Genomic DNA, 14,087 nt, shown 5'->3' on the forward strand with positions numbered 1-14,087 from the left:
GACCTTCATGAACGGAAAGAGAGGCAAAACTGGCGTATCAGCATATGTTATTGTAACATTCGCCTTTTCTCAATTTCATGTGTTACAGATTTTGTAAATTAGGATAATTTAAATTATATAAATACAGTACTTTGCAAATTTAATGCAAAGGTGCTAGTTGGAAATTGATGTGCCATTTCCCCACGACCAAATCACCTAAATTCATATTTACAAGTTAGAAACTTGGAAATGAAAATGACACAATGAAGGCACCACGCGTTTGCGTGTGGTGGCGCTATCTTCTGCTTTCGAAAAGGTCTAAAAAAGACTGAAAAGGTCACAGGCTATTTGTCAGGAATATATATTTAGGCTACTTACCTACATACAGATACATACAGTAGTTAAAATTATCCGTAATACGAAAATAGCGACAGTCTTGCTCTCTCAATTGCAGTTTCAGCATGTAAACCACATTCAAACTAAGTATAAATACAGCAGCAGCTAAACCCATTCATGATCATTATCGTGAACTTCTTGGAACATGAACTTTTGACTTCACACCCTTTGCCTGTCACCCCTCACTGACCACTGACTGTATAAATAGCCTACCATTGATTTCTTTTTGTTTATGTTTGGACTCACCTTCCCATTCACTTGAATGAGACAGTGTGTTGAAACTTTTTACTGTAAGTACAATATTTTTAAAAACTGTTACATTTTAATGAAAACTGACCATTACTCATGTAATTTTATGTTTCCCTGTGTTTTGGAGCATTCATGGCTTGACTCCAATGATTCAGTGATTGATTCAATGATACCACTGAGGAGAATTTTATCAAAGAAATCAACAATATTAACAGAAACAGCACATTGTCCCTTCTGGTGAATATAAGCGTAGGAAAATTAACATAAATTTACATAAATGAATATGATATTGATATTTTCCACAGCATACTCTTACGCAACTCTCCTTTTGTTTCTTAAAAAATATCTTGAGGAAGTGGACTTTGGCAGTTTTGGAAAAACAGAAACAGTCTTCAGGTCTGGATGTAATTATGCCAGACAGAGCCTGCTACCTGCTGTGTGGGAGGAAGTCAGGCAGAGAGAGAAATCAAATGACTTCCCCTCTGTAGGCTACCGACACACCTTTACCCACAACCTCGCTACTCAGCTAAACGATGGCTCGAAGGTTTCTTCATCCAGACATTTGTTCCTGTGTTGCGTTTAGGTTGCACAACTTGAACTGCTGTGGGTTTTTCCCATTAATATGACTAATGTTGTTTCTTATTGCACTGCCAAGATGACATGTAACACCAGTTTATATAACGGTACTGATTTACAATATTATTCTTGACATGTTTCAGATTTGAAAAGGCTTGACTAATTGTCTATCATTTTTCAACAAGTCAGTAAGCAACAAAAAAAAACTAATGGACACCAATAGTAGCCTACACTCTGTATTTTTTTTTACAACCGCACTATGTCAAAGATATTAAGGCTTTGGCTGTGCTTCATGCCTGGCTAACTTTCAGAATTGTTGGGGCGGGTGCTTTAAACACGTGAATATGAAAGTCAGCACTTTTAGGAAGGCAGAACAGCTCCTTTGAGGGAGGAATAGGTTGCAGTATCTGGTTCCAGTAGTAAATCTGTGTGTATCTGCTCTTTCACTTCACAATAACAGAATGTGCTCCAGGGAATTAAAAGACTGAAGACCAGTGAAACTTAACCCCAGCAAAATCACTTTCTCATCAATTCAAGGCATGTTGCCCGAGATTAGTAAATGTCAGCTGTCCGCTTGGCAGTTAAAAAGTTAAATTCAGATAATAGAATAATACACATGTTGGTGACATTAAAGTTCTTTATTGGCTACTGTTGTTTTTTGACACAGCTGCTGTGGAGAAATGTGTATCATGTCCTCAACACAGCGTAAATACTTTGCAGACTTTAATTTTATTGCATAATGTGGCTTTGACAGAGCAAATAGATTCAAGTTTCACTCAGTACAAGACTTTAGAATGCGACTGTCATGGATTATCATGTCAAAGTACATCAGCAACTTTAGAGAGTCTTCAATATTAGCATTGAAAGGCAATTATCCACACTCCATAAATACTCCATAGGTGATAAACAGGACAAATTCAAAGCTGAACTACGATTGTTGACTTTTTTTGACCACATTTTCAGCCAGCTCCAACAGCAGAGGATATCTGAATGTCCTCTCCCTCCAAGACTGTGGGATTCCCTGGAGGCCGGTCTGAAAACACACCAAGATGACAGTTGAAAACATCCGGGAGGCAAAAAGCTTTCACGATATTCAAGCTTGCTGTCAAACTCATCAAAAAGAGCTACACAATTACAGACGGCAATATGCAAAGTGATTATATTCATGCCCTGCTGTCTGTCTGGTACAGTAGATACTGTAAGACCTAAAATGTTATCAGTTTAGCTTTTAGTTTGACAGCAGTAAACAAGTGTTATTAATTCCCATTAGCTCTGTTATCAGTAATCTGTGTTTTAAGTTCTTCATTTACACAGTGAAAGAACAATATTATTACAACCTGGCAAACAACTCTCTTCCCTTTTTTTTGGAGAGTCAATATAAAATTAAGCATTAAAAAGCAGGCGTGTGTGCTACAAATCAAACCTGTTTGTATATTATTTACTGATACAAAATGAGAAAAATACCATAAACTTTGACTGAGTAGCAACAGAGAGTATGTTAGTGTATTATATGGTAAAGACATTATGAATATAAATTACAGAGTGACAGTATTGTGTTTTTTGTGTTGTTTAGAGGATGATGAATCTCTAGGATGAACTGAAACCTTACAAATCTGAAATTGTTTAGCTTGAATGAATTGACACCTCATTGTTTTTAATTGGCTTCACCTTTTTGGCCCATTAGTGCCGTCTTTACGCTCAACAACCAGTTGTGTTGCCAATAACATTTAACACTGCTGATATTTAACTAGATGCCTTTCAGGTTTTGACCTTTCCAACTAGTGCAGCAGTGTTGGAAAGAAGACAAACCGCTTTCTAATAAATGTCATTGTAATGTCAGTACCTTAAAGGGATAGTTTAACAATTTGAGAAACATGCTTATTCACTTTCTTGCTGAGAGTAAGATGAGAAGGTCTTCTCCCTTGGCAAGAAAGCGGTGGAGTGTATTTCCTCACTTTCAAGCGGTGTCATAGATGTATAAAGAAAACGTGGTTAATGTCTTCTCCTGATTTTGACTGATCATTTTGTCATTGATGATTGATTTTGTGTTGAGACAATGCTTCCCGCAAGCTAGGGTAACCATATTATAGACTAAAACACTCTAACATTAGTGTTTTTCAATGAATAATACTCTTTAAAAACACATTCAAAATCAGTCTGGAATGTTAACCTACTCCTACTGAACTTCATCACTGACTAATCACAGTTTTTTAAACCTGACAGCCACATTTCTACAGTACCTGTGCCCCAAAACAGGCTCCTATGAAGGAGGCTCGGCTGGCGGTGCATCCCCCGCAGCGCATGGTGACCCTGACGCCTTCATCCAACTGGTTCTGCGTCAGGACTACATGCAGCGCTCCCTGGAACGCACCAGGCAAAGCTGGACACAAACTCAGATTCAGTAGCAGATTGAGACATAAATGTCAGAAAATATTTGTGTTGTTACCACAAAATCACCATCATTTGCTCTACTTTTTCATTATCATTAATTTTAGGGTTATAGAGGGCACTTGAACAGAACTGGCGGGCAGAACTCTTCACGTGTACATTAACTATCTCAACATTTCAGCCCTGTAAAAGCTGAGACACTCAACTCAGCAGGAAAGGGAAAATGAAAAAGAAGGAGGAGGGAGACCATTAGTCAGGAGATCAAAGGCTGGAAGATCTACTAACGGATATACTGACAGGAAGGGTATGCAAGCCGTGCCAAGACAACAGACCTGGATCCTGCTGCTAAAGACTGGCTTACCTCATGTGTTGGTGAACACAGCAGGTACAAGCTGTTGGGATGTCTTGGCTAGGTTGTCCTTCACCTGGTGGATATGCGCTTCAGCAGAGATACAGGAAGAGAGATAAAAAGTATTGTTTAATGTATAAACATTGGAGCCCATTTTGGCTGTCTCTGCCTTTTCTCATAACACATATTATGCATCCTTTACATCTTTTTTGGAATGTGTTGCATCTTGATTTTTAGAGATAAAACCCCTTTTGACCACAGACTTTTGCTTACCCCACCCTCTGCTTTTTTAAGTATAAAAAGAAGTATAAGATCAGAATAATGGGCAAAATAAAATAAGCTCCACTTTGTACTGCAAAGCCCCCTTTTACTGTACCATCAAGCAATACTGTACAGATTTCCCATCAAATCCATCCTGATAGAATACACAGTAAAATGCATTGCAGGGGCTGCTAGCAGCTGCAGGTTTCTTCCGAATATGTCTTTGTTTGTTCACAGATTTTACATTTGGGGGAATATATTCATTTATTTTCTTGCAGCGAGTTAGATGAGAAGATCAGTACCACTCTTATGTTGTCATTAAGTTTGGAGCAAAAGCCAGAAGTGGATTAGCTTCGCTTAGCATCAAGACTTAAAGCAAGGGGAAACAATTACTCTGGTTCTGTCCAAAGGTTAAAAAATGTAATTACCAGCATTACACCAACTGAAATATAAAAAGTGCTGATAAGTACATTTTTTGAGTTTTGGATAGAACCGTGCTGTCTCTCTGCTTCTAGTTTTTAAGCTAAGCAAAGCTAATTACCTCCTGGCTCTAGCTTAATATTTGATGGACAGATATAATGGTACCAATCTTCTCATCTTACTCTCAATAAGAAGGTGAATTTGTGTATTTTAAAATTGTTTAACTAAATGTTAAAATGAATAAAAACATATGTAGCTTTACCAATGACAGCCCTGTCCAGATCCTGAGGGTTCTGTCTCTTCGGGTCATTCAACTGAGCCAGAACTGCATCCAGAACATTGTGGTCTGGACCATTCAGAATGAAATGCTCCAAAAACCTGACATCACATATATAAAATCAGACATGCAGACCAGGGTTAAGCATTTCCCTCTTAAAATAATTTTATGACTGCAATATCATCAGTTTGAAGGCTACCATCATCTTTGAAACAGTTTATTACCTCGCTGCAGCCAATGTCACAGCCACACACATATCATTATTCTGGGTGACCCGCATGGCTTCCTCCACTTTCTCCAGCATTTCAGGTCGTCCAGCGTACATGGCCACCACTGGAGCCAGCTTGGTCACACCATCCATCTGACAGTCCACATCAGAGCCTCAAACACACACAAACACATATATTACGACAACCCAAAACATCAGCCTGGGGAGATTTTCATGCATTTATGATCTGAATCTTTACCAGTTTCTTCTTTGCCAGCGTCCACATTTCTGAAGAAAGCTTTCAGGCTCCCGTTCCTCCATGGGCCGTCAATGGGGAGGATGGCTTTGGGGCCTAACAGATTACAACAATATCCCTTGATTTGACATGAGTCAATCAATTTTGAAATGATATTCATTATGACATTGTCTATATTTTGGCAGTCCATTTTCAGATAATTCTGTCCTGCATTGTCATATATAACTAGTCAATTAGTATGTCTCATGTAATGTGTCTTTCCTTGGACTCTGTTGATGCTGTTTAAGTTTCTGTAGGTGGAGCTCTTTTCTTTGTCTGTTCAGTCATGACGCCTATCACTGCCCATGATGATGACACAGCTCTTCTTATATTCATTCCAAATAAGACATTAAAGGCGTAAAGAGGCTGGCAGCTGCAGTCTGCAGTTTACTGTACCCAAGGGTGCCCTGTCCTGTTATGGAGATTTATAGCAGCACTGTATTTATATGATGTCCTGACAGTAAAAAGCAGCAAAAACAGGGAAGTCTGACAGTGTGGAATATTTTCATGGAGATGGAATTCCCCATCGGCTGGTAGGAAAAATATTATACACAGTGTTATCAGACAGTTACAGAGGCTCTCACATCCTTTTGAGCTGTTGAGTTGATGATTAATGCATTTAGTTGGATATCAGAGTACTGGCTTGTTATTTGGTTATATGAGTTACAGTACAGCTGAACTGAACATGTACCTCCTTTCTTCCGGTAAGGATCATTGAGAGGCAGGTCGTACACTGTTCCTGGGCCAAAGAACTTGTAGATGCGGCGGGTCAAGTCTTGTACATCTACATCTGCAGACACAGGACACACTGTATCTTTAGAGAACCATCGTGTTACGTTTCAGTTGCTTTTACAACTGGAAGAGCAATGCATGTAACTTTTCACATATGTTTTTTAAATTCCTCTTTATGAGACTGTCCTGTCTTATTGTTTGTTCACTGTTAAACAGACTGATGTTACATATTTTATATAAAGTACATAGTTAAAGAGCAAGTGATATTTTAAAGGTGCTTCGTGTGACTTTTTAATATTAAAAATCTCATCAGAACCCTAATTTTAAGACTTGATCATCATTGCTGCAAACAAGTAGGACCATGGAGGTTTGATATGCTAATTTTGCATCATATTTTGCAGGAATTTTTCATTGCTTTACCACACAAAACAGGAAGAAGACTGAGTTCTCCCAGTGAAAAAAGCTAAAGCTATCTTAGTTTCTTGCAGTGGCAGATAATGTTGGAAAAGTCACTTCCAAAATGTTTAAGAGAAAAAAATCTTCTAATATGAGGAATCTTTGAAATCTTTGAAAAAAAGCCACCTCCTTGAAAACAACAGGATTTATGGGAAATGTAGTCTTAATTTTAGAAACATTAGTAATATCACAATCTTGACTATGTTGTCCTTTCTCTCAAGTCATTATATGATAGTAACAGTTGATATGTACAATAATAAGTTGGTGATTAAATAATGCTACATCTAACACTCTGCAGGCACTGGAAATGTATTGTTAACATAATAACACATAGCTGCTGCCTGTGTCTGGGTGAATTTCAGTACCTCCACACTGACTCAGTGATTCCAGCAGGACGTACGCCTGGTCTCCATAGCAGGTCTGCTCGCCTGTCTCCCTGCGGTAGAAAGGATTCGCTGACTGGGGCCGAAACTCCGGAGAGGGCTCAAGATCAGAGAGAACTTCTTTGAGCCTGTCTGGATTGTAGATCCAGTGCATGGGCTGGGCTGCATGGGTGCAGAACACATAAACAGAAAAGAGAGAAGGGGGAGAGAAAAGGGGGGAAAAAAAACAATGGAACATTCAATAGTTTTGTTTTTATGTGACTAACATGACATATTGTATATACAGTCTGTTGATAATAGATAACTTTCAAAGGGGGGTTGATGGTTATTATATTGGAGCAAGAAAATCCTGATTCTAAACAGAAACCAAGCAACCGCTCATACAAATAAAAGCTCATCATAGCTAATTTATGCTGTTGTTGAAACTGAGCTTTCATAACCTTGAAGTCATTACAACTTACATAAGGAACCACCCTTGTGCTTTATCAGCATGTACAGATGTTGCAAATGGATAATGCTACTGATAATGCTTCTGTGTTATTCTCAAGAAAACAATCAAACACTGTTTGAAATAGCATATTGTGTTACACACACATTTTTTTATTAACAAGCACAGTAGGGAGCTTTTGTGTGGAAGATTTAATATCAAATATGGAAATTGTTTTCCACAGCATGATAGGTAACAAAGGACAAAAAATATATAAAAAATGTGAAGTATAAAATGATAGATATTAGCTTTGACAGTAAGAGAAATAAACACATCTACATCATGAAATAGTAGAAGCCTTCTGGAAAGCATCAGAACATGTAGTAAACCTATGAACTTGATAATGTGGTTTGCAGAATGGAAAGCCCTGTTGTTGTAATTAACTGAGTCCCAGCATCAGTATCACACACAGTTTATCTTACCTGCTGCATCTGCCACTGCTGCCCCGATAATGGCCCCAATGGCTCTGTCTGCCACACTCAAGGCCATCTGCTTTCATTACAGAGAGAGGCGAGTGGAAATAAATGAACTGAAATATAGTACGGCTTTCATCCTGTATTAAAATATAACATTTAAAAAAGACTGTTGCCTGAAATGGATTTCCTATAATGAAATGAAATAGAAATACTGCTCACTATTCTTGTAGGAAATGGAAATGTAGTCAGCATGTCCAAATGCAGCATGTCCAAATGCAATTATCTTGTTTTTTTAATGTAAATCTTTTCAAGCTTGTCTTCTTGTAGTTGCTGTTATTTATTTAGTTTCAAAGAAGTTACCATGTAAAGGAGGCATCATTTACTTGATTACATTATATCTTGTATACAGATTAGAAAATTATTAGTATTCATTTCAAGACTTCAAAATCCCTGTTAGACAGAGCACATTTGGTTATTTTGTTGTTATATTGTAATATATACTCAAAATATTAAGACTTGTATATTTTCATTTAATAACTCATCATCCTTACAATCATTACAAAGTGCTGAATTGTATTTTATGTCAGAAACAAAAACAGACTTGTTTATGTTTACCTTCGAGCCTCTTCGTCACCTTGTATTATTCCGCCTTATGTGTTGTGAGACGCTGTGTTAGTGTTGGTTTTCTGACAAGGGGAGGGTCCTACCAGCCTGCTGATAAGCAAACACCAATGGTGACCCAAGAAAAACAGTTTGGAGGCAGAGGAGGTGGTAAGATTGAGGTTGGAACACTGGACAACAGTTGTGAAGTAAGGTTTATAGAGTTTAACAAACTAAAACTTGACAAAACTTAACTAACTTTAATAATCAAGTGTCAGTAGTCAACAGAAAGGAAGTTTTATACATATATGAGGGGTAATTAGTAGCTCTTGACTCCATTTTTACCATATATAATATGTTTGGAGATCATCAGGCAATAAAACCAGTGGATTATTGGTTTGTCAGGCTCTGTGTTGAGGGTGTTCCAGTGGTGGAAGAAATCCTTTACCTGAGTAAAAGTATCAATACCACAATGTAAAATACTTCATTACAAGTAAAAGTCCTGCATTTAAAATCCTACTTAAGTGAAAGTATTTGTTGGCAGAAGATCAGGCTGATATATTAAATACATTTAACTAAGTACAATTTTTATACTGATGAGTCAATGCATAAGCAGCATTTTACCATTGTAGCTGCTCTAGGTGGAGCTAGTTTGCACTGCTTTGTAAGGGTCACAAGATGAATCTTGGGGTATTGAGATGATAGGATGGGTAGGGAAGACGAAAAGGAGCCACAAGCCAAAAAGTTTGAGAAACACTGGTTTAATTCTTAACAATGCAGTGTAATTTATAATCTTATCATTATGTTATTTTATGTAAATTAGTTACTTAAACATAATTTAAGTAATGCTGTAAAATAAAGTAAAGTAAAGCTGTCAAATAAATGTAGTGGAGTGAAAAATATAATATTTCTCTCTGAAATGTAGGGGAGTAGAAGTATTAAGTAGCATAAAATGAAAATACTCAAGTAAAGTACAAGTACCTTAAAATTGTACTTAAGAACAGGACTTAAGTAAGGAGTAAATGTACTTAGGTCTTCTAACTAACCTCAGGAACTGATTCATGCAATAATACAATACTGCTTACCTACTTCTATGCGTGTTTGTGGTTTTTGGCTTAATCCCTTATTAAATACAGTAAGCTGCTAAATTATAATCTTTTTTTATAACATTAAATACTAAAGGGATACAGTAGGGAACAAGTCTATTGATCCATCACTGCTTGTGTTATATTTATATTTTCTTCTGACTGTGCTGTAGAATTAAAATGCTGTTGGAAACACTGTCAGTTCTGCTTTGCTGGATTTTAGAAGCCCTTTGGGAAGATGTAACACTGGGGTCAACGCCAACCCTCTGAGCCTGGGTCTGGACTGTTTCTGTGTTTGATCCCATGTGTCCAAATTCAAGATGGTTTTAATAAGACCATTAATGTTTTCTTTAAATTCCTCAAAGGTTAAACACCTCATTTATTGCTTATTTTGCACTTAATGAACTCTGCTGCAACACCAGAGGGCAAATTATGTTGAAATAGCTTTCAAAGACTCCCTTCATCATTTTGATTTCATCATGCACTCTCTCTCACTGTGAACCTTCCACTCCATTGCCTCCATCCCTTACGGTTCCCCAGCTGATCTTCGCAAGTGTTCCAACTCTGATGAAACGCTCCAAGGCCTGGCCAGGCTTCACTTATCCCAGGCCTCTCATGGGGTCCCAGTGCATTGATTTCTCTTCTGGCCTCCTAAACCAGCAAAATAGAATGCTAAGGGTAGGGTCACACAATCAATATCAGTTAGAAAACAATGAACCAAAGCTGCTAGTGAAGTCGCCTCTACCATTACCTCTGAGTTATGGTTGCGGACATTGTTCTGAGAGAAAACTGAAGGCATTTACTATACAGCAAGTGCAAACTTGCAGGAATGGAAAAAAAGTAACCAAATCCTAAGAAATGTTTGTAATATAAAAACAACTTAGTTTACTTAAGTAAAAGTTTCATAAAAAAAGAAAGTATGCATGGGTTCAAATAAAGTTCTTTTAATAAAAAAAACATTACGTAACATAACATAACATTCAAATTTATGTAAATACATTTAGTCACAGGTACAAAAGGCATTTCATAAGGCAGATCTGCAGGAAATGGAGAGCATTTGCTTTTTCTGGCAGGAAGATAACATGCCCTTCACAGAGGGGATAAAAGAGCTGCACAAATAGATCAGCCACTGTCACCGGATCAAGTGACACAATGAGCAGGGTGAAGCTCTTTAAATTACAGCCTGGCAGGATAGCAAGAAGATATCGATGGAGAGCGGACAATGTGGCAGTGCCCCCACGTTTGGGAGATGCTGAGCTTTGGGGGCTTTGATCATGTGGCAGGACAGTAGGGGGTGGAGGGGATGCCACTCTGTCATTTGATGCCAAAACTTGCAAAGTAACAACATGTTAGAATGTATGTTGACCTGGACACAATGCTGCGGATCCACTTACAAGCTGCACTTTAACACTTTAATTGAACTCTGTGTGATATTTATTCATGTTGAGTCATTTCTTTTTCAAAATGCAGCAGATACAACTATAGTTGGCAAAGCAAGTTAAAAAGCGCATTACTAATAAGCCTGGTAACAATTATTCTGGTCAGTTGGTCCACCATTTTGTTCCAGACTAAAATATCAACAACTATTGGATGAATAGCCATGAAATTTGGTGCAAACATTCATGGTCCTTAGAGAATGTATATGAATCACTTTGATGATCTCTTGACTTTTCTTGTAGTGCCACCATGAGGTTGACATTTGTGGTTTTGAGTGAAATGTCTCAACAACAGAAGTGAACGGGTTGCTATGGAATTTAGTGTAGACATTCCTGTTCCCCAACAGGATGTATTGTAATAACTATGATGACATCTCAAAAGTCAAATTTCTCCAATACTTTTCTTTATGACCAAATATTTGCCAAACTAATGGCATTCCCATCAGCCTCAACTGTACTTTGCATGTAGTGCTAATGAGTAAATGCTAGTCTGCTTACATGCTAAACTAAGATGGCGAACAAAGTAAACATTACCTGCTAAACATTAGCATGTCAGCATTGTCATTATTAGCATGTTGCCATGCTCGGGTTAGTGTTAAGCTCAAAGCACAACTGTGCTTAAGTACAGCCTCACAGAGTCACTAGCATAACATTGTTTTAATATGACTAACTATCACAGACCTTTCAGTCATGTCACACTGGTGTTTCAGTGAGGTTTGCACACAATGTGATTTGTGTACCTCATTGTCAGTCAACATAACAGTAGATGTGGTCTTTACATGCAAAATTAGCCATCATGCTGGTAGATGTTTAGTGTCAGATTTAACCAGTAATATTATCTGCAAAAAATGTATTATGATGCTGTTGTAACTCCATAATTGCTGTCAGTTTTTACCAAACATCTGACAGATTTCACTGATTAGATATAATCATATTTGATATCTGCACAATTGTCTATGCATACCCAAATTCTACATGCACAAATCTAATCATTCATAAATCTTGAATCTATCTATCTCGATGGATTATGTCTTCATGGTTATTTTGAAAAAGGATGTGGAATACATCTACAAAGAAGCTTTAAAAGAGGCACATAAATGGAAGTAGGACAAAAACAGTTTTTGGCCTGGAACTAAAGAGGCTAAACCCTTAGGAGAGAAGAGGGAGTAATATTAGGGAGCAAAAATACAGACAGACAGAAATCTCTATCTTCTATTAAAAATCTTTAAAACACAAAACAAAAAAAGCATCTTATATTTTGTTTATTACATGGTTAACCCTCTTTTTTTGTCTTGTACCATCATCTTGTTTTTTTCTCATCACCAATGGACATATTAGCTTTTACTTGATAGTTGAAGCACTTTATGTGTTCTGACAGTGAAAAAAAAATCCTGGCAGTAAGATCACATCTGCCATATGTGCCCAGACATAATCATGCTGTTTCTTGGAAGCTGACGCAGTTAGTCATTACCTTCTACTTCTGGTCATATTCCAGGTGAAATAACCCAGAAATAGGCAAGTCATTCATGTGTGCATTGATGGAAGGCAATCACAAATCTAAGCCTGTTTTGATACAATTTGAATAGTGCTACAAACTGCATTGCAATATCCCAAATGTATGATTTCCATCAAAAACTCATGTACATTGTGTGTGATAATGGCTGCGGCACTGAAAAGCTACCATAAAGCATCTTCAATAAAGTACCACATGTTATCGTACAATCTTATGTGTGTGTGTGTTTCCTCTCAGCCTCTGTACAACATTAATCAGGGGAATGCTGATAATTGTCTGGCTGCATGACTGTCCTTCCAGTCTGGGAGAGGAAGCTGAAACAGGAGAAGGGTGCTGAGAGGTGCGCCAGCATCCGGCCGCTGGCCACCTCTCCTGTCATCTGTGCTATGCTAGCCATGGCATCCCGTGTGTGCCCGGTGGAAGACAAAGCCGGACGCTCAAAACTGAACCACACACAAACTCTCTCCGTTCCTGATAACTCTCAATCTGAATACAATGTGTATAAACAAAAGAGTAGGAGTGTTGACATTCTTCCAAATCTTCTGCACAAATATGAGAGGAGAAGAGATGAGGAACTGAGATGCACACAGAGTGAGAGAGAGTGGGCAAAAAAAAGTGTTTACAACTGCAAATGCAGGAGACTTATCTTGGACCTGGTTTGCACAGGCCTGTGTGTTCAGTCATCGTATATAAATGTGTTCAGTGTGATTCATCGACATACATTCTTTGCATAGTGCCATTTTTATTCTGTAGGGTTCCTTCCTCCGCCAATATATCTGTCTGTGATTCTCATTTCTATCTGCAAAGTGAAACTAATCCAGAAGGTGTGCACTTCTTCTCTTCTTCTCCTCCATCATTTCTGCAGTACTGTAAGAGCAAACCAAATATAGCACTGTTAATGTGATTACCAGCACATTTCTGCACACCCTGTACTATATAGAGGGTTGTATTTGTTTCCACATATTGGATTTCTCATACTGTCACATTCCTCTCTTTGTTATGTAATGCAACACATTTCAAATGCTCTACTTTTATCACATCTTCTTGTTATTCTGCTACTTAAATCACTGCTGCTTTTTTGCACATCATAATTCAGATTATACTCTGTACCCCTATTTACTTTACAGTCTCCATGTAGCCTGTTGCTTTTTGTTGAGCCCAACAGGGATACATAAATATGTGTATCAGTCTAAACTGTATTGCAAGTGCTCTCTCCGATTTCACATTTATGGTAGTTACTGAGGGAGGAAGAAGTAGCCTGTAACTAATCAAAAGGCTACATAATGAACTGTTTGATACATGGCGAAAAATGAAGTAAAGGCAGCTTGCACATACTGTAATACACCACATCATTTCCATTCCCATTACTGAGCAATTTAAAACATTTAATTTGATGCCTGTAAGTCTTACCAGAAGTTTTCTCATTTTATTCACACAGCAGCAAAAAAGATAAACCCGGCTTCAGTTAGGCCATATATTGGATCAGTCATGCTCGTAGTGGTATGATAAGCAGGCTTTCACATTTGCAGATGAATATGTAAGGAATGTAAATGCTTTAGTAGAAAAAATGTGTGTATTGAA

The 14,087-nt window shown here is 37.8% G+C and overlaps 1 protein-coding gene across 2 annotated transcripts; it reads right to left on the reverse strand.

Annotated features, from left to right (window-relative positions):
• Positions 1-1,823: 1,823 nt before the first annotated feature.
• LOC122972969 (crystallin J1B-like) lies at positions 1,824-8,577 on the reverse strand. Of its 2 annotated transcripts, none has more exons than XM_044340407.1 (10): positions 8,488-8,577; positions 7,879-7,945; positions 6,952-7,131; positions 6,090-6,188; positions 5,363-5,455; positions 5,120-5,276; positions 4,881-4,996; positions 3,950-4,027; positions 3,441-3,580; positions 1,824-2,233 (listed from the first exon to the last, which is right to left on the reverse strand). In XM_044340407.1, the coding sequence occupies exons 2-10, from the start codon at positions 7,943-7,945 to the stop codon at positions 2,129-2,131; spliced, it is 1,035 nt and encodes a 344-aa protein (XP_044196342.1). In that variant the 5' UTR covers positions 8,488-8,577; the 3' UTR covers positions 1,824-2,128. The 2 variants fall into 2 exon arrangements, with proteins under 2 accessions (XP_044196342.1, XP_044196343.1); XM_044340408.1 differs by having other exon boundaries at positions 7,879-7,948; positions 8,488-8,552.
• Between the last annotated feature and the right edge of the window lie 5,510 nt (positions 8,578-14,087).

The sequence above is a fragment of the Thunnus albacares genome, chromosome 21, assembly GCF_914725855.1.
Source record: "Thunnus albacares chromosome 21, fThuAlb1.1, whole genome shotgun sequence".
Taxonomy (NCBI): domain Eukaryota; kingdom Metazoa; phylum Chordata; class Actinopteri; order Scombriformes; family Scombridae; genus Thunnus; species Thunnus albacares.